General features: G+C 47.8%; 2 protein-coding genes across 4 annotated transcripts; one reads left to right on the forward strand and one right to left on the reverse strand.

Annotated features, from left to right (window-relative positions):
- Positions 1-3: 3 nt before the first annotated feature.
- LOC143009350 (fibroblast growth factor 13-like) lies at positions 4-13,369 on the reverse strand. Of its 3 annotated transcripts, XM_076161452.1 has the most exons (6): positions 13,351-13,369; positions 13,089-13,298; positions 4,737-4,847; positions 2,932-3,035; positions 1,339-1,537; positions 4-430 (listed from the first exon to the last, which is right to left on the reverse strand). In XM_076161452.1, exons 2-6 carry the CDS (start codon positions 13,132-13,134, stop codon positions 291-293), a joined length of 600 nt encoding a protein of 199 aa, XP_076017567.1. In that variant the 5' UTR covers positions 13,135-13,298; positions 13,351-13,369; the 3' UTR covers positions 4-290. The 3 variants fall into 3 exon arrangements, with proteins under 3 accessions (XP_076017567.1, XP_076017565.1, XP_076017568.1); XM_076161450.1 differs by lacking the exon at positions 13,351-13,369 and having other exon boundaries at positions 13,089-13,340; XM_076161453.1 differs by lacking the exons at positions 13,089-13,298; positions 13,351-13,369 and adding an exon at positions 5,234-5,533 and having other exon boundaries at positions 67-430.
- A 2,255-nt stretch (positions 13,370-15,624) lies between these two features.
- Positions 15,625-18,382, forward strand: LOC143009295 (coagulation factor IX-like). Its single transcript, XM_076161381.1, has 8 exons — positions 15,625-15,941; positions 16,121-16,290; positions 16,383-16,407; positions 16,487-16,600; positions 16,728-16,859; positions 16,951-17,378; positions 17,563-17,707; positions 17,778-18,382. The coding sequence occupies exons 1-8, from the start codon at positions 15,854-15,856 to the stop codon at positions 18,335-18,337; spliced, it is 1,662 nt and encodes a 553-aa protein (XP_076017496.1). The 5' UTR covers positions 15,625-15,853; the 3' UTR covers positions 18,338-18,382.
- The last annotated feature ends 2,768 nt before the right edge of the window (positions 18,383-21,150 follow it).

A 21,150-nucleotide genomic window follows, 5' to 3' on the forward strand; every position in this document is an offset into this window, starting at 1 on the left:
AGCCAGAAAGGTTTGATTGTCCTTTATTTACATCACAGTCAGTCACAGTGGGCTCCGGAAAAGTGGAAGAACACTTTCCTGTCCTCCTCCTCCTCCTCCTCCTCCTCCTCAATAGCCTGATGTGTGAGCATGTCGGCCTGAGATCTGTGTGTGTGTGTGTGTGTGTGTGTGTGTGTGTGTGTGTGTGTGTGTGTGTGTGTGTGTGTGTGTGTGTGTGTGTGTGTGTGTGTGTGTGTGTGTGTGTGTGTGTGTGTGTGTGTGTGTGTGTGTGTGTAAAAGGGGATGGGGGGCTAGGATAAGTCATTGTTGCTGGGGCTCTTCCCTCCGCCGTTTAGCAGAGCCGAGGCGCTGCGACTCTTGGTAGGCGTCCCGCTGCCTGACCGCGAGAGCTCCGTCAGGTCGTGAAGGGAGGGCTCTCTGTACATGGCCACTACAGAGACACACAAACACACACAGAGGCAGAGAGAGAGAGTTATAAAATGGCGCCGACATTGTCATGATGTTACAGTGTCATTCTGAGGTGAACTGACGATGGCTCACTAAGTGATCACCGTGAAACAAAAACAACAATGACAAATGAATTATAATTCCATACAATAACTTCCCAATCACATTTCTTTTATATAACAAACAATGTTGATGTGAGCAAACCTTTAACAGCATGAGAACATGAATAAGTTTGAGAACATCGCAAGATCCAGCTCTGACTTGTGACTGTTTGTACATCACAGATGGCGTCTTTATAACATCCTAATGAAATTCCACCTACACGCTATCCACACTTTGCTCAGTGAGTCTTTGATTATTCTTCATTGCTGATAAAACTCTGTATTTGCTCTGTGCAGCTTTAAAGAGGTTTGTCGTCTTTGACAATCGGGTCGGTTGAGTTCTACAAAGTCTGAGCCGTTTGTCCTCACAGAGGGACTTTTCTCCTTAAGTGTCAATCAATCTTTACATTCTTACATTTCTGTTTCCTTTACCAAAACTCAGGATTTGCGTTCATTTGTAAACTAAAAAGATCAAATGGAAAAGAAATTATGGAAAGAAGAAAATAGAAGAACACAGATTGCTCTCGTCTCTCACGCACGTGCTCTTATCCACACGGATGACATCATGCCTATCCAAGCGCTTTTTGTACACCTCCTCTGAAATGAACACACTGTGTCCTTGAGGCACCATGGTCGCATCTGGCTGATTTAAAGGCCTCACATGGCCTCTATCTGCTTTTCCCACTGTGATTTGAGCTTTGATCTGCCCCCTAGTGGACATAGGAGGCAACACTATTGACTGTGGCGTCTGCCTGCACGTCGGCCATGGTGTGCGTGTTGAGACTCTTACCTTTGAGCGGTTTGGGGATGAAGTGTGCAGCGGCCTTGTTCTTTTTCACGTGGTTCCCCTTCATCACTCCGCCCTCCTTGTTCAGCCCCAGGTACCAGGCCCGGCCCGAGGCCTGCTGCCGGTACAGCATGGAGGAGTAGGTGACGTAGTAGTTCTCGAACACGGACTCCTTGAACTTGCACTCCGGGGTGAAGTGTTCCTGGGAGGGGGAGGGGGGAGAGGAGAGGAGAGGACAGAGAGAGAGAGGAGGCGTGGAGTGGATTGTAAAGTAAAGGAGACAGGAAGGTGATTAAGGGGGGAATGGGAGGGGGTGGGGGTGGAGGCAGTCGCCTCGGAAATGGAGCGGGAGTAAGGTATGAGTTTGTAATGGCAAGTCCATTGAAAAGCGTTCAATCATTCTGTCCGTATCTCTGTCCGCGCGTTCATCCATCAGTCGCTCCTGCTCTTTGAATCATTATCTCGGCCAGGCTCGAGGAACAAACTGCATCAAGTTAGGACAGCTGACATTTGCATTTCCTTATTCCTGCATCGCCATAGCAACTGGTTACTCCCTAGAATACCAACCACCCTGCTGAGAGGGAGGGAGAGAGAGGGAGAGAGAGAGAGGGAGAGAGAGGGAGAGAGAGGGAGAGAGAGGGAGAGAGAGAGAGAGAGAGAGAGAGAGAGAGAGAGAGAGAGAGAGAGAGAGAGAGAGAGAGAGAGAGAGAGAGAGAGAGAGAGAGAGAGAGAGAGAGAGAGAGTGTCCAGGTTGCCGAGGGAAACGGTAGAGATAGAGGATTGTGAGAACGTGCCTGTGTAAGTGTATGACTCTGCTGCCGTTAATACCAGAGCCCCAACACGTGACTGCAGTGTTCTAACTCGACCCAACAGCCTCAGAACAAACCAGCCGCGCCGTGCAGGACTACACGTGACAGGCCGGCAGGGCCAGAGGTTAATCCAGATGTGGACCAGTGATCTGAGCGCGGCTGTGACCGGCTCCACCCCCACTGCGCCTTATTAGTCCTAGTCCCTCATTTCAGATCGCTGCTGTAGTTTGTGTTGATTCTGTTTTTTCGTATTACATCCACACCTCCCACATCACAGCTGAGGAGCTACAGTGAGGCTTTTTAACGCACCGCAATGCAGCCAAACCTGCCTACCAACCCGTATGAGACAGTATATAGATACAGTATATGCTTTGAGGGTGTGTGTGTGTGTGTACCTGAGACGGAAACAAGGTAAAAGTAGCTAAAGAGCTAAGTGGAGAAAATGTGATGTTCCATTAAAAGACTGGCCAAGCAAACAACAAGAGGCCGGGCGATGACCTGAAATCGATCCTGACGAGCTTCGATTACAGGAGGGAGCGAGGATCCACCTTGGGACAAACACACACGGAGCGGCAGATGTCTAGCAAGACGCTGCCGCTTAGAGTATTGACGTAAATGAAAGGGCGATAATGAAAAGAGAGATCACACCAAAGGCTCCCGGCCAATCCCTCGGTTTCATGCCCGGTTGCCTGCGGGTTTAATTCACAGCTCTTACTCTCTTGCGATGATGATGATGATTGATGGTGATGGTGATGATGATAGCATGTGCACGTGTGTGTTGACTTACGGAGGTGTAGAGAAAGCCCTCGTTGTTCATGGCCAGGTAGAGTTTGGTCTGGACGCCCTGGATGGCTACCACACGAAGCCCCACCGGGATCAAGTTGAACACAGCTACCCACACACACACACACACACACACACACACACGCACGCACATGTACACACACAAGGGGAGGGAGAGAGAGAGAGAGAGAGAGAAAATAACCAAACAAACAACAGCAGTGAAGCCAGAGAGAAACAAAGAGAGTAATCCTCATCACTGTGTCGTTATGTTGCACGTCTCCTCCATTTTGCCACAGAAAAGCTATTTGGCCTTGTCGGTCAGGCGCTAACGACTCGCCGGCTCGTGTCCAGTATGTAATGAAACGCCTCATAATCATTAACAGGAACACACACACGCGCGGGTCTGTAAACATTTGGCAGTATAAGGCCGGGGTTAAGGAGGCTTTTGGTGAAAGACGAGCACATTCCAGGATCTCAACGCTTTGCTGGTACTCATGCTGCAATATTGATGATGCCTGTTGAATTCCAAGTGTTCAATAAGCTCGTTTCCATGGTGTCAAGCTGTGTGTGTGTGTGTGTGTGTGTGTGTGTGTGTGTGTGTGTGTGTGGGCTCCTAATGACATGACAGGCCAGGAGTGCCAACGATAAGCGAATGCATTCAGATGAGGTTCCTTAGCATGAATCCAAAGCCAGACTCGCCAAACCTCCCAATTTCTGATCCATGGTTGTTTTCCTCTTGGAATGGTTTATGTTTGTGTACAGTTTCAGCTCTGTAGCAGCAACATCATTACTCCAGGCAGTTTGATGACTCAGACTCGCGTTTAATTACACTTGTTTACCCAACCATGTTCTTGGTAATGACTGGTTTCATGAAGGCAGGAATTACACGGATCATCCATTGGAAAAACCCAAACACAGGTGACTGATTCTCTCTGCGTGGGCGCTGGCGTGATGCCCACACTGTGTAATCATCTCATTAAAAACACACTCGGCCGCTGTCCTCGCTTTTGCTCTTTCTGCACAACAGTTGGCGGCCTGGAGAAAAGATAGCAGCGAGGGGAATGCACGGCGGCGGCGGCGGCGGTGGTGGCTGCAAACACCAACTGTGCTCAATACGGAGACACAAGCTGAACGTTTCCTCCCTCTTAGGCGTATCAGTCCCAGATTGCGAGCTGCGCCTGTGTGTGTGTTTGATAGAGCGAGAATTTGCTCACTTTGATCTATTTAACACAAGATAATCCATCATTTTAGCAATTATTTCCACATTTCGCACGTTTGTTTCTTTCCCCCTTAGAAATGCGGTGCAGCCAACCGGCACACAGGGGAAAGAACACGCCTCAGATTTAACCCAATAAACACGACCGAGCTTCACGGCACATTGCAACGGAGTGAAGTTTGTTAATAAATTGGTTTGGGCTCGTAACTCCAGGGTGAGATAAACGTTTATACAGGAATCATTATGTGGAGACACGAGCGAAGTCTGACCTCGTTAGAGCCTGAACCTCCATAGGTAATGAAGTCATAAACAGCAACATTATGAGTCTCAAAAGAACGATTGCAGCAGTGTGTTTATCCTTGCATGCTTCATTGGCTCCAAACATCCCAAATCAAGGATGACACACTGCAGGCGTGCGCGTGTGTGTGTGTGTGCAGCTACATGTAGACGTGCTGTGCCGTGATGGGAATCAGGTTTGTTTACATCAAAGTCATGTAAAGGCTATACAGCTAATTGTACTAAGAGAAGACGAGCGTGAGGATTGTTGGTGGATGTAGATGAGTATGGATGCTCAGTGAGGTTGTCAGGGTTACCATAGGTGCTGTCTTCATCCTTTGTGCCATCGATGGTGCCATCAGGCTGCATCTGCAGCTGGAAGCCCTGGCTACTGGAAAGCCTGGTGACGATGCCCTTTAACTGGGGCTCTGAGAGGAGAGGAGAGGAGAGGAGAGGAGAGAAGCCTTTTAGTCCTTATTGTCATGTGATCGTATGAATCAAACGTTTATAAAAGCCGGAAGTGGCAGAGAAGAAGAAGAGGCTGTTTGTATTTCAGTCGGGCCTGCAGATACATCACAGCATGAGCGTGAACATCAAAGAGCAGCTGACAGATGAAGCTGCATCACCGTGCTGCATGTGGCACAACACAAAGTTATTCACGTTTGTTTGTTTTGTGTGTCATGCAACAGGATGAATCCCAAAGCAGGTGAGGGTGAGGTGATGGAGAGGCACCTTTACACACAGAGAGACAGCGGTGATGATGACGGTGATAATGGTGAAGATGGATGTTACGGTGGTGCAGCCTGAACCCAACCTGGTGGCCGCCTCCTCTTCCTTTTCTTCCTGGAGCCGAACAGTTTGACGCGGGAGAAAACGTTCAGCTTGCTCGGCTTGTCGTTGGCGCCCTTGCTGTTGCTCGGGCTGCCGGTGCCGCGGCAGGCGTTCGCCTTCTCTCGTTCCCTCGCCTGCCGCTTCTGCCGGATGAGGGAGTTGGCGATGGCCGCTGCCCGGGACATGATCCCCCGGTGGAGCGGAGCGAGGCTGCGCGTCCCGGTTACACGGAGGATTCCGCGGACAAGGTGTGTGCGTACGTGTGTGTGTGTGTGCGGGGGATGGGGATGGGGTCTACACCACCCACGTCTCAGTTCGCATCACACACACACCGGACACACACTGCAGCCTCACACAGATCCATGGTTTTGAAAAACGCGTCCAGAAAGCTGCGTGGCGCGTCCGGGCGCTTCATGGGAGCCGTTAAACAAACACACCCGGGGGCGACGCTTAACGATGCCTCCTCACACACAGGAGATCCGGTTCCCACTCGAGGTGATGCTTGTCAGTGTCCCGGGAGAGTGTGTGTGCGTGCGCGTGTGTGTTTGTGGTCCAGTCCTGCGGTCTGTTAAGTGTCGGGTCGCGATCAACAGCTTAGTGGCCCGGCTCGGGGGTTTATGGTCGCCGCTGAGTGCCGCAGCTGCTGCCGCCTTCTCCCGCCGCCGCCGCCGCTTCCTCCGCCGCCGCTGCTGCGCCTCTGCACCGCTCCACCGGCGATCCTCTCCGCCTCGACGCCGTCCGTGAGAGAGACGCAGCGGCCCGGATGTTTGTCAATGAAACAGCTCGGGGCTGATTCGGTGGGAAGGGGATCATGATGCATCCGTGCCGTTCATAAAACTGCTGCAGCCCTGCCCGCCCCGAGGAGGAAGAGTTAGGAGGGCGGGAGGAGCGGGGAGGAAGGTGTGAGTGTGAGTGAGAGAGAGAGCGTGTACGTGTTGTGTGAGTGTGTGTGTGAGAGACAGTGTGTACGTGTTGTGTGCGCGCGCGTGTGTGTGTGGGGGGGAGGCGGGGGTGAGCCACTGGCAGATCATTTTATAGGGCACCTGTAGCCCCGCACCACACGTGGCACGATATTTACATGCTATTATACCGTGTGTGTGTCAGAGAGAGAGAGAGATGAAGCATGGAGGTAAAGAAAGGAGATCAACAGGGAGAAAGCAGGTAATTGAATAAAAGGAAGTAAATGGAACGGGAGCAGAAGGTCAAATGTGTGAGTGAGTGAGAGAGATGTGAGGGGGGGGGGGGTTGGAGGGAAAACACACCTGCAAATACTTGGGAAGAAAGATCAATGAAAGAGAGGAGTAATAAATGGTGAGTGGTGAAGGACGAAGAGGGAAATAGGAGAAACATGAGAGGAGGGTAAATGAATGTATAGGGGGATAATGGAAGAGAGGGAGGGAGGGGGTGAGAGCTAGAGGGAGGAAGAGAGAGAGAGAGGGAGACCTTTTCAGTGTATGACAGGGAGAGGGAGAGAGAGAGAGGAGTGGCTCTCATCTTCTTTTGGTGCAGAGTTTCAGCACCGCTGTAAAGCTGCAGCTCTGTGTGAGAGGAGCGTGAGCATGAGGCAGCTCTGTGGACAGATGCAGCTCTGTGGACAGATGCAGCTCTGTGGACAGATGCAGCTCTGTGGATAGATGCAGCTCTGTGGACAGATGCAGCTCTGTGGATAGATGCAGCTCTGCACGTCCTCTGGTCCACAGCATCCTCTTTCCACACCAACAAACAAGAAACGCACAAGATGCAGCCGTCATGACGCACAGCAACTCCAACAGGCAGAGGAGGAGTAGGAGGAAGAAGAAGAAGAGGAGGAGGAGGAGGACGGCGGACAACAGGAGGCGTTGGAGGAGGACCGCTGAGGTTCAACCTGTGGCACCGATGCATGCCGCAGCTATTCCACAGGGGTCACGCGAAGTCGATGCCAAGAGGAGAGGAGGAGGAGAAGAAGAAGGCCAACAGGAGAATCATGTGGAGGTGGTGGAGGCTGAAAATGATGGCGCCACATGTAAGGTAAGAGCTTTGTGAACGCACACGTAGCTCAATGAGAGATGATGACATGAAACAAACAAACATGTCTGAGTCTCGACCCCTTTCCTTCAAATCACCGTAACAACATTTGGAACGTTACAGAGAGCAAATGAATCAATAAGTAATTAAGCGAGTGAGCGAATCGATGAAAATGCCATCAAACAAATAAGCGTCTAAAGAAGCTACAGAGGGCAGATATGATGTCGCCTTTTCATCCTGGATATAAAAAGAAAGTAAGAACCAATAAACAAACATAAAGATGATTTAATTCCTGCATAAGCAAGCAGGTGCTCCAAAGCAGCGGCGGTGTGATATAGATTAAATATATGATGCTGCTCTGTTTAGAACACTTTGACCTTTGATCTCCAAACATACAGCTGCGTCTTTGACCAACAACCAAAGTCAAATCAGCTTCAGGAGGCTGAAAAATGGGACATGCAGAGAAAATACACATATTTATAGTGAAAAGTGTGAAGAGTGTGTGTGGCGTGTGTGTGTGTGTGTGTGTCGATGGGTTAGACCACAGATGCTGGTTAGAGGCTCGGCAGAAAGCGAGGTTGTTCAAATTTAACCACCCAGAGAACTAAAGCTGATTTCTCTTCCTTACACCATTTTCACAAGTTTTGATTTAAAAAATTCTCTTACACACAAATACAAGAAAACACAATGTAAACATATTAAATGACTCGACTTTGGCCCAATTTTGGGAAGTTATATGAAAGTTATTTTGGTTGAATTCTTTTAGATATAGCCTACGCTTTGGCTTAGGTCATAATCGACATAATTCTGATCAATACGCTTCTAAAAAAGAGACAACAAGGTGTTTTCACGGTCCATATTCTTTCTTTACCTCCGTCTTAAACCCTTTAAGTCATTTAAGAAGTGAATAGATCTCATTTCAGGATTTGAATTCCTGAAATGCTTTGAAAACGCTCGCCAGCTCCCAAACTGAAGGTTAAACTTCTCCCCTGATCAAAGCAGGAAGGGTGCGTCCGGCTGGATTCAGCACCACGGACAGAGCTCCTGCAACTTTACATTCATAAAACGCTGAAAAAGACCAAAGAAATAATGGAGTCATGTCAAGCACTTGCGCCATTTATGATGAAAAGTTATAAATCCGAATTAGATCCATAACAAACAGACAGACAGAGCGTCCGCTGACCTTATGACACAATCTCTTTCCCCCTCTGTCCCTATAATAACAAACTTCCAGAGGACATTTCATGCACTTTTGGGAAGAAATCACCGCCGTCTGAACCAAAATTCTGAACCTTCCCGATCGGTTTCTTGCGTTCCTACCTGAGGTGGATCGGCGGAGAGGGAAACTCATGCTGCGCCTGTGGAGCTCCGGAGCCTTTTGCTCCTCTGGCTTGTCCGCACTTATCCCGTATGCGAAGCTGCTCGGTGAAAAGAGGAGGAATTACCGAAGTTCAGACCGGGGAATTCTCCACGGCATTGGATCCATTAGGGCCGCGCACATGGCGTTGACGGGAGATCATTACAGAACATTAGAGGCCATTAAGCCGTTGGAACCGGTCATAAATGATTCATCCCGAGGCCCCGCTGATCTGGCACAATAAGGGAGGGAGGGAGCCAGGAAGCAGGGGCCAGGAGGCAGGAGGAAGGAGGCTTTTCCCAAACCCAAGGAGTTACATGTACGTGTGTGTTTATGTATTTTGTCATGCCAAAGACGCCTCACTGACCTCCTTTTATCCCCCGACCTCTGACCTCATCAAAACTCTTATCCAATTACCAAAACACAACAGGCACTGACATAATTAAAGATCATTTCTTTTCAGTGTTTTCAATTAATAAGCAGTTATAATTTGGTTCATTAGTAGCTCTGTAACTTCCCTATAAATCCATTAATAAAGCTGCAGTCACACCTAACGCTCCTGCTATCAGGTCTGTGGCTCTTTAAACCCTCTTGGATCCCTGTGCTGTTACTGCTTCAGCTCCAAATCGAGGTTATGTAACTTGTGGATTCCCAGATAGAACTGTGCTGTGCTCTAACCACAGTAACACCTTGTAAAATCTATTTTCTAAGCTACTTCACCTTCAAAATAAAAAACATTCTGAGGTAAAATGTCAGGAGAAAATGCATTCTGAGGAACATTATGTGTATCCAACTAAACTTGTGTAACCTGAAGTGGCAAAGACCGAGACCAAATGTGGCTCAGACACAAAAACACAACAAAGACAGATTCTGTTTGCATATTTTGAAGGCTTTCTATATTTTGTCAGCTCTCTGTGAAGTGCAGCCGCTCTATGATTTGATATAACCTGTCTGGTCTCTACAAATTCAATAACCTAAAAGCATCGGGTGCCTATAGAGACACTGCAGTGTAAGAGCTCCACTCTCAAAATGTATAAAGAACCTTTACAAATGGCTTCATAACATATATTTTGCACATTTGTGGATTTCCTCTATGATTGCAGTCATAGACGTATAGAAACTAGACAGTCTGTGGACGATAGAACCATAACTCTCTATTATCAGCCATTACATTGCTGTGCTGTTACAGTGCTTCCTGTGAAGCCTCTTAATACACAACAAGCCTCCATACGCTGCGATGATAGAGAAAGTATTACTGGTTGTCAGAGTGTCTGTTGCCCCCATATAGTAAAGTAGAGACTAAAAGCTGCTGAAGACACTGAAGCAGGAAGCTGCTGGAGGACATGCACACTCAGCAATTTGAAATATGAACATACTTATATATATATATATATATATATATATATATATATATACCCGGTACATAGTGTGTCTCTGTCTGATCTTCTAAAGAGGCAAAGTATTTGATCAATCAGTGCATGTGTCTTTAATTTACTTTGACTTCTTGTAATTAAGAGCTAATTTGTTTACATGGATCGACTATGTCACTGTATACATGATCTTCAGCTTCTTTCTGTCTGTCTGTCTGTCTGTCTGTCTGTCTGTCTGTCTGTCTGTCTGTCTGTCTGTCTGTCTGTCTGTCTGTCTGTCTTTCTTTCTTTCGCTCACTGAGTAAAGCACCACTCGTCATCGTATTCACAGGGAGCAGGATGTGCTAGGATCCACTGGCATTGAACTAATATCGGTATTTTGGCCCCAAAAATAGCTTTGTAGCCATGGCCTGAAATAGGAAGCCAGGCAGAGGCCCAGAGGTGCCTACTGGCAAAGGCTCCAGGAGAGCAGCCACCTGGGCAGAGAGCCATCATGTGTCCATCACTCTAATCTACGCTACAAATCGGAATGTTGTGACCAACCATAATTAAAATGTAGGTAAGCTGGTGTGAGAGCAAAGGTGTCTGTAAATCAGGGACGTTTAGTCCCATCAGCCTCAGCTTCTCTGCTCTCTGCACAGCTGCCAGCTGCTCTGGGGCCTCCAGGGAGCAGAGGAGGTCCTGTTTATTCCTCTCCATGATTGGAAAACAATGGCTTCTCCCACAGAAGCAGTGGTGCGTCGCTTTGGCCACTAGAGGGCGCTGTGTTACCAGATAACCACAGACGGGAGTGGCGCTGGTGTGTGTACGTGTGTGGCTAAGACGTTGGAGGGGGAATGTTGGAGTCAGCAGGACCATCTGGTACCTTTTGAGGTGGAACTTTCTTGTTGCCGGGTTACCAAATGCTCCATGCGATGCCTTTGATACTACTCAAACACACAACAACAGTGTGAAACAAGCCCCATCCTGAACCAACAACCTCCTTTACTCTCACACTTTATTCATCTTATAGCAGCAGTGAGTCTGACCACAGACAAATCCAAACAGCAGCAGTAAAGAGTTTCACAGAGCAGAAGTAAACACAAGACCTCTGACAGTCACTCCTCGGTGTCTGCCTCAGCTCGCACAGATTCATTAAAACAAATCACAATCCTGGAACTAAAACGCCAACAACTCAAAGATCTAAACCATTGAACCTGTCACATGGTCACCGTGTGTGTTTCTCATGTGGCGTCTGAAACTGCCGGGGCGGGGGTGCACATATATGACAGAACGTGTGATCTATAGGGGGAAAGGAGGCGAGCAGGTTGGTGAGGAGCCATTACTCATTCTGTCGTTAATGTTACACTTTGACATTTCATTGCATAGATTTACAATATTCCTTCAGTCGGCGTCCTATTGTGCCACTTTTATTGCATGTTGTTGCTTTTTGACTGCGATCGATGATGTGACGTCGTCTTGTTATTTCACAGGCGTTCCTTGTGTCAGTGTGTGTACAGCGAGTGTGCGACGGAATTCATACCTGCAATATTGTACGGATTTACAGATTTGGAACGGTGTCAATTATATCTATACGTTCAAATGTATCCGCACCTTTTCAGATCCATGCAAATGTCAGATATGGTCGTGTGATAACGCGGGAGACCTCTGACCTCTGCTCTGTTGTTAATAATTAACGCTAACGTCTCCTTCTACGCCGCCGTGCTGTCCGTCGGGGTTGTGAGCACACGGATAGGAACATGTGCAAAAAGTTACAGGAGCCTCCTTCTCCTCCTTCTGTTCTTCCTCCTGACCTTGTAGGAAGATGTTAATGAGTTGTGTTCTGCTCAAATTTAATCCCTAAAACCTAATGTGCCAGAGAGGGAGAAGGAGAGAAAGGAAGGGAGGGAGGGAGACAGAAAGAGGGAGAGAGAGAATTCCCTGTGCATTTCCTATATTAACTCAATAAATCAAACATGCAGCCATCCAGCCTCTGTGACTGCTTATTCTACTCTGCCGCAAAGCAAAATGTCCCTTTGTCTCCTTTGAATTCAGCTGTAAAAGACCATAAAGTGATTTTAAAGTTCCGTATATGGTTCATTACCATCAAACTCATTATGTAGATCGACGGCATGATTGGATCAATATGTCAGTCTGCTCGCCTCCTTGTTTTCTATTCTAGTTTTATAGCGTTTGATGTTCATTGATGCTTTTTAGTCCTTGGAAGATTAGAAATGCTTCATGAATAAAATATATCATCATTTTACATGTTTACGACTCCCCAATTAATTGAATGCAAACTATAGTTACAGTAGAACTTTAATCATGTGACCACTAAAAAAAAAAAAAAAAAAAACGCAGACAAAACGAAATTAGAACGAAGGAAATATGTTTAAAGCGAGAGGGAAATGTTTTAGAGACACGTAATGATGTGTTTGAAGTTGAGCCGGTGTGTAAGAAGCCTCGGTGCTGCGGCTTTAGGACCCTTCAGTGACTGAGTGGGGGCTTTAATAGATGCAGGAGCTCCGGCTGCTTATGGGCAACTCCCTTTTTTTTGTCTCCATGGCAATGTAGTTTCCCAGTTTCCATTGCGGTCTATCGCGCGTCAATTTTATTGCCGTCCAGGGGACGAGAGAAAAATGTGTGTGTGTGTGTGTGTGTGTGTGTGGCTGAAATATGATGAGCGCAGCAGCATTAATGTTTCAGCGGGTTAAAACATCTCCCATGATTTTTTACAACATCGCCATGTGTGTTGTGGCGTTTTAAGTGTGTCGTAAACGCACCGTGTGGCGTTTACGCTCTCCTCACAGCCCAATATAGGAAGCGTGTAGCTAAGCCGGAACAAAAAGATAAACGTATTTCATGTAGTTTAAAGTGTGTGCGGATCGGTTTAACACATATTCAGCTGCATATTGAATCAGAAGAGTCAAAGTGTAAACCACAGTGTGTGTGTGTATGTATGTATGTGTGTGTGCGCGCGCGCTGTGGGGACTATGGGAGTAAGTGACCAAAGCTCGCTGATGTCAGCACAAACACGCAGGCTGTGCGGCACAAATCGCGGTGTTGTTTAAAAAAATAAAATAAAATCTATACTCATAACATGACATCATTGTCGGTGTATCCCTCACCTTTGGCAGCATCTTTCTCCTCTTTGCCTCTCGTTTTCCCGCTCATGGAGCTCCGTTGTGGCTGGTTGTTGAATATCAAACTTCAGGTGAGAAATGACGGATCTTGGTTTCACTTTTTCATTCTTAACTTCTTCTTTCCTTTCACTCTCTCTCTTTCCCCCTCTCTCTCTCTCTCTCTCTCTCTCTCTCTCTCTCTCTCTCTCTCTCTCTCTCTCTCTCTCTCTCTCTCTCTCTCTCTCTCTCTCTCTCCCCTCTCTCTCACACCCCTTGCTGCTGCTCTGTCTGAGCTCTCGTAAGCGCTCTGGTTGTCCCTCTATATACCCAGCAGGCGCGCCCCTCACACGTGTACGCGCACTCGTGTATCGAGTTGGTTGACGCTACAGAGAAACGCGCAGGAAAAGGAAAAGACCCTAAGGTGTGATCATCTCCAAGTCCTGCATGAGACACTGCAGCTTCATCAGCATCATGTGATGAGAGAAGATGAGGAGGCAGTCTTACATGTTCACAAGGTCGCACACACAAGCTGCTCCATGCACATCAGCCTGCAGACTCAGCGATTAGCAATATGCAAATGAGTCCGTTTATTGACCAATAAATCAATTTGTGCAAGAAAATGGCTTTTTCACTCAGGCAGAGGAGGAATGGGCTCACGTGTTCATGTTCATCTAAACAGCAGCAGTTTGTGTAGAGAATGTGGAGAATGTATGTTCACGCTCGATATCTAACACATTTCTTCTTCTCTTTTCTTCTCTTCTCTCCTGGCATCATCATCGTCATTGGTTCTAGTCCTTTTTCTTGGTTCTGGTCCCTCCTAAAGGCTTTGGTTGAAGGAGTTGGATCTGCAGCTGGTGGTAGAAGATCCAGTTTAGTTGGCTTTCTATCAGTAAAACATTACAACAGACCTGTGTCATGTTCCTGTAATGGGAATGAGGCTCGGGTTATACAACAAAAAGAACATTTCATAGTAAAATATAGTAAAACTCCCAGAATGCACTTCTAACAACGTACCAACGTAGATATGATTGACAAAAAACATCCTGTGAAACTCTGAGTCTGTTTCTTGCGTTGTTAGTGTCAATAATCTTTATGTAAAGAGGCTGAGAAACCATTAATAATGCAGCTGTGGTCCGCTGTATTAAAAGTCGGGTCAATCTGTGTGCGTGTGCGTGTGTGTGTGTGTGTGTGCGTGTGTGTGTGTGTGTGTGTGTGCGTGAAGGGGGGCGGGGGGGGGGGGGGGGGGGTCACATCCATCTGACTGTGTGTGTCAGGTGGTTGACATCATGTGCCAGCAGCTTCTGACTCTGAGATAAGGATAAATAAATTAAATAAGCCTGCAGAGCAAAGCGTACATCTTGGCGCTCTGCCAGAGCGTCCTTCGGTCCTCTGGGGCTTTGTGTTGTGCTGCCAGCTGCTCTATTAGAACAAGAAGCTCTGCACGCTGCACCAACAGCTCCTGTCCCACTAAACGCTCACACAAGTGCAGCGACGGGTTCGCACTGCCCAACGGATCACATTATCAATACTGATGTCATTGATGAGCAGCGTTGATCGTGTTTCTAACCCTCCGTTCAATCGCTCAGTGGAAGTGACTTGTGTAAAGAGTAGCGGTGCTGTGCTGTGCTGTGAGTCATCCCGGGTCGCCTGCGGGCCACGTAGAGGAGGAGCAGGGACACTGACCTCATGACTCACACACAGCTGTATGTCAGGCCGGGGGTGTGGGGGAGGGGGCGGAGCTAAAGGCGCTGACCTGCAGAGCTCAGGCTCGTCTCCTCCACCTGTAACTCACAACTCTGACCCAGAGGAGAAAAGGAGCTCGGCATTAAATCAGGCCACAACTTTCACATCCGTCTGCTCACACAACTTATATTCCTCTGCCAAATCACCTCCAGAGCGTTTAATGGACAGGGGAGCGATCTGAGCCCAGCCATCGCCCCTCATTGTTCACACTTCCTCTCACATTGCACAGTTTGTGGAGTCGATCAATCGGAGCGGCTTGCATAACTTGCACTAAAGAGACAGATTGCGCTCCTCCCTCTTCCGGATGTAAATCCTCCTCAGCCCATAAGTCAGCGCCGGGCTTCAGTTGCCAGGCAGCTGCTGGCTCAAGGCCGCCTGACCCGCCTGTCAATCCCGCTGATTTGTCCCCGGCCACGCCCTCTGCAAATCACGCCGCAATCACGCGGCGCTCGATTCTTGAGGCTGAGCTCAGACTCTAGGGGGGCTCCTTACTCTGCTGAGTCCTGCTGCGTAAGCAAAGGAGTAACTTCAGTTTCGTTCTCTAACAGGTGTGTGTGTGTGTGTGTGTGTGTGTGTGTGTGTGTGTGTGTGTGTGTGTGTGTGTGTGCGTGCGCAGCTACTCCATTAGAAACCCTCACGTAACTCCTGCTTTTAAAGTTGCTCATGGCACGACACTCATCATGGTAAACAACAGCTCACATTATCAACACACACACACACACATCTAGATCTGCCCCCCTACGGTCAATATTTGTTGTTGCGCAATTTTGGTCCGACACAAACTCAGACAGAATGAATAAAAAAGCTCTTCACTCCTGTGAGTTTTGTATCCACACATTTGTCTATCACACACACACACGCACACACTCATACACACACACACACACACACACACAAACACACACAGCGGCTTCCCAGGTGTGTAAACAGTGCGTTGCTGCACTTTGGAGCGGCCAATCCTTTACAGAATTTGAGTTCAGGCTTTTGTCAGTGTGAAGCAAAACAAGACCGAGCAGAAAAAGCAGAAAATGGCCGGAGTGAGTTTGCTGGCGTTGACCGCCGGCTTGTTGCTGCAGACGTGCGGCAACGTGGCTGCAGTCACAGGGGAACAAGCAGGTAAGATGTGGAGCGGATCCATAGATTTAGGAGGAGGATTTTACGGAGGCCTGGGGATTCTGGAGCTGTAATGTGTGTGTGTGTGTGTGTGTGTGTGTGTTGATGGATACATTTTCTTGCTTTAATTTAAAGGGAGTAACTTTGTCTCTGTGTGTGTGTGTGTGTGTGCCCTCTCTCAGGTTCTGTCTTCGTGTCTCAGCGGTCAGCGGACACGGTGCTCCGGCGCCACCGCAGGTTCAACAGCGGCCATCTAGAGGAGATGATGAAAGACAACCTGGAGCGCGAGTGTATCGAGGAGAAATGCAGTCCGGAGGAGGCCAGGGAGGTGTTTGAGAACGACGAGAAGACTGTACGCTTCACACACACACATGCACACACACACACACACACAGCACTCAGACACACACAGGTTTGACACTAAGTGGCTTGTTTCTCTTTTAGATGGAGTTCCTGGCCGGATACTTAGGTGAGACAGTGTGTGTGTGTCGATTATCTGTACGGTTTGATAAGAATAATCTGTAACTTCTTCACCTGTGTGTGTGTAGATGGTGACCAGTGTGACCCACACCCCTGTCAGAATGGAGGCTCGTGCGAAGACGGTATCAGTGCTTACATCTGCTGGTGCCAACCAAACTTTGATGGGAAGAACTGTGAGATAGGCGAGTGGCACAAACGTCTGAATCCACTCTGACGCCTTTACTGTAAAGTTTCAACACACAGCCGGAGTTAAGAGAGTGTGTGTGTGTGTGTGTGAGAGTGTGACTGCTGCGTTCTCTTATGTTTCAGAGGTGACCAAGCAGTGCTTGGTGGCTAACGGAGGATGTTCCCACTTCTGTGCGATGCAGTCAGAGCGCGCTGTGTGTCAGTGTGCTGCTGGGTACAAACTGGGCCCAGACATGAGAAGCTGTCTGCCCACAGGTACAGTGTGTGTGTGTGTGTGTGTGTGTTTGTGTGTGTGTGTGTAATCACCTGAACTCTATCACGTGTTCCTTGCTCTCCGCCCCTTCAGAGCAGTTCAGCTGTGGCCGTGTGAACTTGTCCAGCGACTCCGACACCGGGTCCATCCTCAGCGTGCGCTCTAGCAGGACAAACGTCTCTGACTCCAACCTCACCTCCAGCGACCTCCTGCTGGATGAATACTTCCTCCTTAATGAAACATATCAGTACGATGACTACAACGAGGTCTCCGCAGGGGATTTGGATCAGGTGAACGCATCTGTGGCCTCTGCCGTGGACCCGCACTCCATGAAATCGGACCCAAGCTCCAACGGAACTTTGAGCGATGCCGTCATGATCGACGTCGAAGCCACAGAGAAAGAGGAACAGGAGGTGCCTTACTGGGCCTCCCCCACCCTGCCCACCGTTGTGGAAGCACAAAATGTGAAGCAAAGGGTTGTGGGAGGAGAGGAGGCCAAGCCTGGAGAGATACCATGGCAGGTAAGGGGGGCGCTGTTGCTTTCCTGAGGTCATTTCAGTCAAAGAAGGGGCTTGACCCTTAGAACCTTGTGTGTGTGTGTGTGTGTGTGTGTGTGTGTGTGTGTGTGTGTGTGTGTGTGTGTGTGTGTGTGTGTGTGTGTGTGTGTGTGTGTGTGTGTGTGTGTGTGTGTGTGTGCGCCCGCAGGTGCTTCTGGTATCTAACTCAAAGGACCCCACCGAAAAAACGCATTTCTGTGGAGGCTCTCTGCTCAGCGCCGAGTGGGTCATCACCGCGGCACACTGTCTGACGCCGCTCAGAATCGTAGTGTCGGGTTTCTTTGTCAGAATAGGTGAGAGACGCAAATCCCTGAATCTCAGACCTAAAGTCTAGTGTTTCTCACCTCCATGCCTTCTGCTCAGGTGATCACGACAAGATGCAGCAGGAAAACACCGAGCGCGACTACATGGTGGCAGAGCAGCTCATCCACCCGTTTTACGACGCAAGTAAGTCTGAATACAACCACGACATCGCGCTGCTGAAGCTCGCCGCCCCGGTGGAGATGTCCAACAAGCGGCGCCCCATCTGCCTGGGCCCCAAGGACTTCACGGAGAACCTGCTGAGGGACTCCAGAAGCTCCATCGTGAGCGGCTGGGGGAAAATGTCCTTCACCGGCCCCCAGGCGTCCAAGCTGCAGAAGCTGGCGGTCCCCTACATAGACCGCACCAAGTGCAAGGCCAGCAGCTCGCACCACATCACCCGCTTCATGTTCTGCGCCGGATACGAGAACGAGCCGATGGACACGTGTCTCGGGGACAGCGGAGGGCCACACGCCACCAACTTCGAAGGCACCTGGTTTCTGACCGGCATCGTCAGCTGGGGGGAGGAGTGCGCCAAGCAGGGGAAGTACGGCGTCTACACACGCATCTCACGCTACTACCCATGGATCAGCCAGATCACAGGGATCCACATCAGCAAGTAACACAGCAGCAGTCACAACATGCAATAAAATAGTTAAAATATCAAAGTCTTTATCTTTATCTGTTTATTTACTATGGAAGCACTTAAAGGAATTAAATGCAAAATGAATAAGAAATATTTCATGTTGATACAGCCTTTAATAGACTTAAATATATATATAAATATATCTAATAATAATCATTGTATCTCCTTGAATAGACAAAATGTAACAAATCTTCAAAATGTTACTGAGTTTGAAAGGTAAATAAAATGGGAAATGTGAGATCATTAAAAACAAAAAAGCCAGTAAAAGGAAAACAATTCTGAAATAAATGTTTTTATTTGATTAAATCAACTACTTAGAGTGAAAATAAAGTATTTTTTTATATTTTTACAATATATTTCAAATATTTAAATTATTATTAAACATTATTTTGATGTGCTAAGAAGTTAAAGTTGCTGAATCTGTGAATTCAAAACTCACACAGTAAGGAAATCCCATCAGTCAAGCCGGATCAAACCAAATCATCTTGTGCTTGTATTTGGGAAAATATTCATATACATTATGCATTATAATACATTTAAACCTCCACAATGATTACAAACATCCAAAGTAAAAGTGCATAAGCAGCAGGTTGGTGAAACAAACGCAGCCTGACTGAACAACAGCCAGAGTCAAAATCTATTCACATCTTCTGAGACTTGTTTGTTTGATTCTACAGAACGTGACGTAATCAACTACCAGACGTTTACGTCTACAAAAGCTGGATGTTTGAGAACTACGTATGTACTGGTGACTCCAGGTGACCACAGAGCTGCAGGACACATTAGGATTCATACGTGAAGTAAAGTGATAAAGTGGCAGTGATCTCTTTAACCACTTCACTCACTCAGCTGCTCCGTTACTTTGTAGACATGTGACACTGGGCAGTTTTGAATAGCTTTACAGCTTTAGCTAAAACTTCTACCTACCACACATTTGTTAACTGTTCAAAATCTAATTCATGAAGCTATAATCATTCAATTGTTTGCAAAGATTGGATCTCTAGCATAGCGGTGTTGCTGTCCCCCCCCAGGTCTGATTTAAACAGGGTGACGTCATTATTTTCATCACTTCACTGTCACACCAATTACATTCTTTGTTCTTCGTGAGCGTGTGCCGATCACATTCAGGGCGAAAAGCCTCAAACCAAACAGAAAGCAGACAGGTCTTAAATCTGATCTGTGCAAATGACGAGCTGTCCATGCGGAGGAGCAGACAAACACACACACACACACACACACACCCACGACGCTTGCCTGGTGCCAGAGTCAGTCAACGCCGATTCAAAAGGAGAGAAGTGCTGCAAAATGAGGACTAATATTAAAACATCAACACAAAACTGTCAAAAAGTACAATCTGGAGGCGTGGGGCTAAATGATTTTCTATCGAAGTCAAAGTGATTTTTTAAAAAGTGCAGCTTTCGAAAACACAGGAGCTGCAGTTTTAATTTCAGTCTGTACTATTAGCGGTGATGCCTGGTGGTGACTGACCTCCTCCAGCTGAAGTGTAAATGTAATTATCTGGAGCCAATTCATGGTAATTGGACGAGTTGACCCGAATCGACCTCTCGTCTGTTACCGAGCGGTTGACTGTGCTCTCTCTACGCTGGTGTCTGCACTTGTGAGAGAGTCCATTTCTTCTTCTCTGCTCGGTAAACGTTTGATTCGTTTTCACACCAAAATTCGATCATTGTGCTTTAAAGCCTAAGCAGGTGTGAAAAACTCCAATAACTTCCCAGACGAATTAGCTGAAATCCTCATTGCCTCCCGATCGGAATCTAAACATTGAACGCTCTGTGAAAAATATCACATCTCTGTAGCGCCCCCTACTGACGGACTCTGATTTGTGAAAAACAATTCCACCGTTCACCACAAGGGGGAAAAAAAAATCGGCCTGATCATCAACCCTGCCTTGTGTTTCAGGTTCTGGAGGAGTTTCACGTTTTCTCCCCCTCCATACGTTCACATGCGCTCGACACGGCGACCGCGATTAAAAGCAAAATGTGCTAAAGCCTCGTACATGCGCGGAATCGACCGAGTCTGCCGCTCGGCGAGTAAGCGTGAGGTGTCGCAGAAATGAGGCCGGTCTGGCTGTTGAGGGGATGCATGAGGAGGCGGCGGCGGCGTACCCTGATTCCTGCAGACGTTACATTTACATACCTGAATAAATCCGTTTACTCTCAAAATCTATGTGCGTTACTCGCAGTAAGCCGTCTTTGATTTGTGCCCATTCCAATCGCGTTCAAGTGTATACGTGACATTTGAAATTCGCCTAAATCGCAGTATAATGTAAGTTTTAAAGTACTTGTAAACGTACAGAGTGACTGCATCCACTCCTCAATCTTACAGACTTTGAGCCTTGAGTGACAGGCATCATCAAAGTCCCCCTACGCTGCGTGGATTCTGCTGTATTTCACCCAAACCAAACCAATACTCCAGTATATTGAGCATTTGTGAATTGCCACTTTTATTGTGGTTGTTTTGGAAAGTGGCTGCCCTCCAAGAGAAAACAGAAAACCATCGGGTGAAGCTTCAGGCCTCAGCAGCAGAGACGGGAGGATGAAGGAGGATGAGCTGAGCAGTTTGGCACATTGACCTTAGTGATATGTGTTGGTAGGTCCATGCACTGTCACTGTGCTACCTCGTAAAAAAATAGAAACAACAAAAAGTCCATTCTGAATGTAGGAGTAAAAGTTGAGGTGATATACCGATGTTCTACTGCTGGGACAGAAGAGGCTCCAGTGAGTGTGTGAGGTCCCGTCCCCAGGTTCACTCTGCACCTTGAAGCCTTCT

The sequence above is a fragment of the Genypterus blacodes genome, unplaced genomic scaffold (assembly GCF_046128005.1).
Source record: "Genypterus blacodes isolate CSIRO-AG114 ecotype Tasmania unplaced genomic scaffold, CSIRO-AGI_Gbla_v1 ptg000111l_1, whole genome shotgun sequence".
Lineage (NCBI taxonomy): Eukaryota > Metazoa > Chordata > Actinopteri > Ophidiiformes > Ophidiidae > Genypterus > Genypterus blacodes.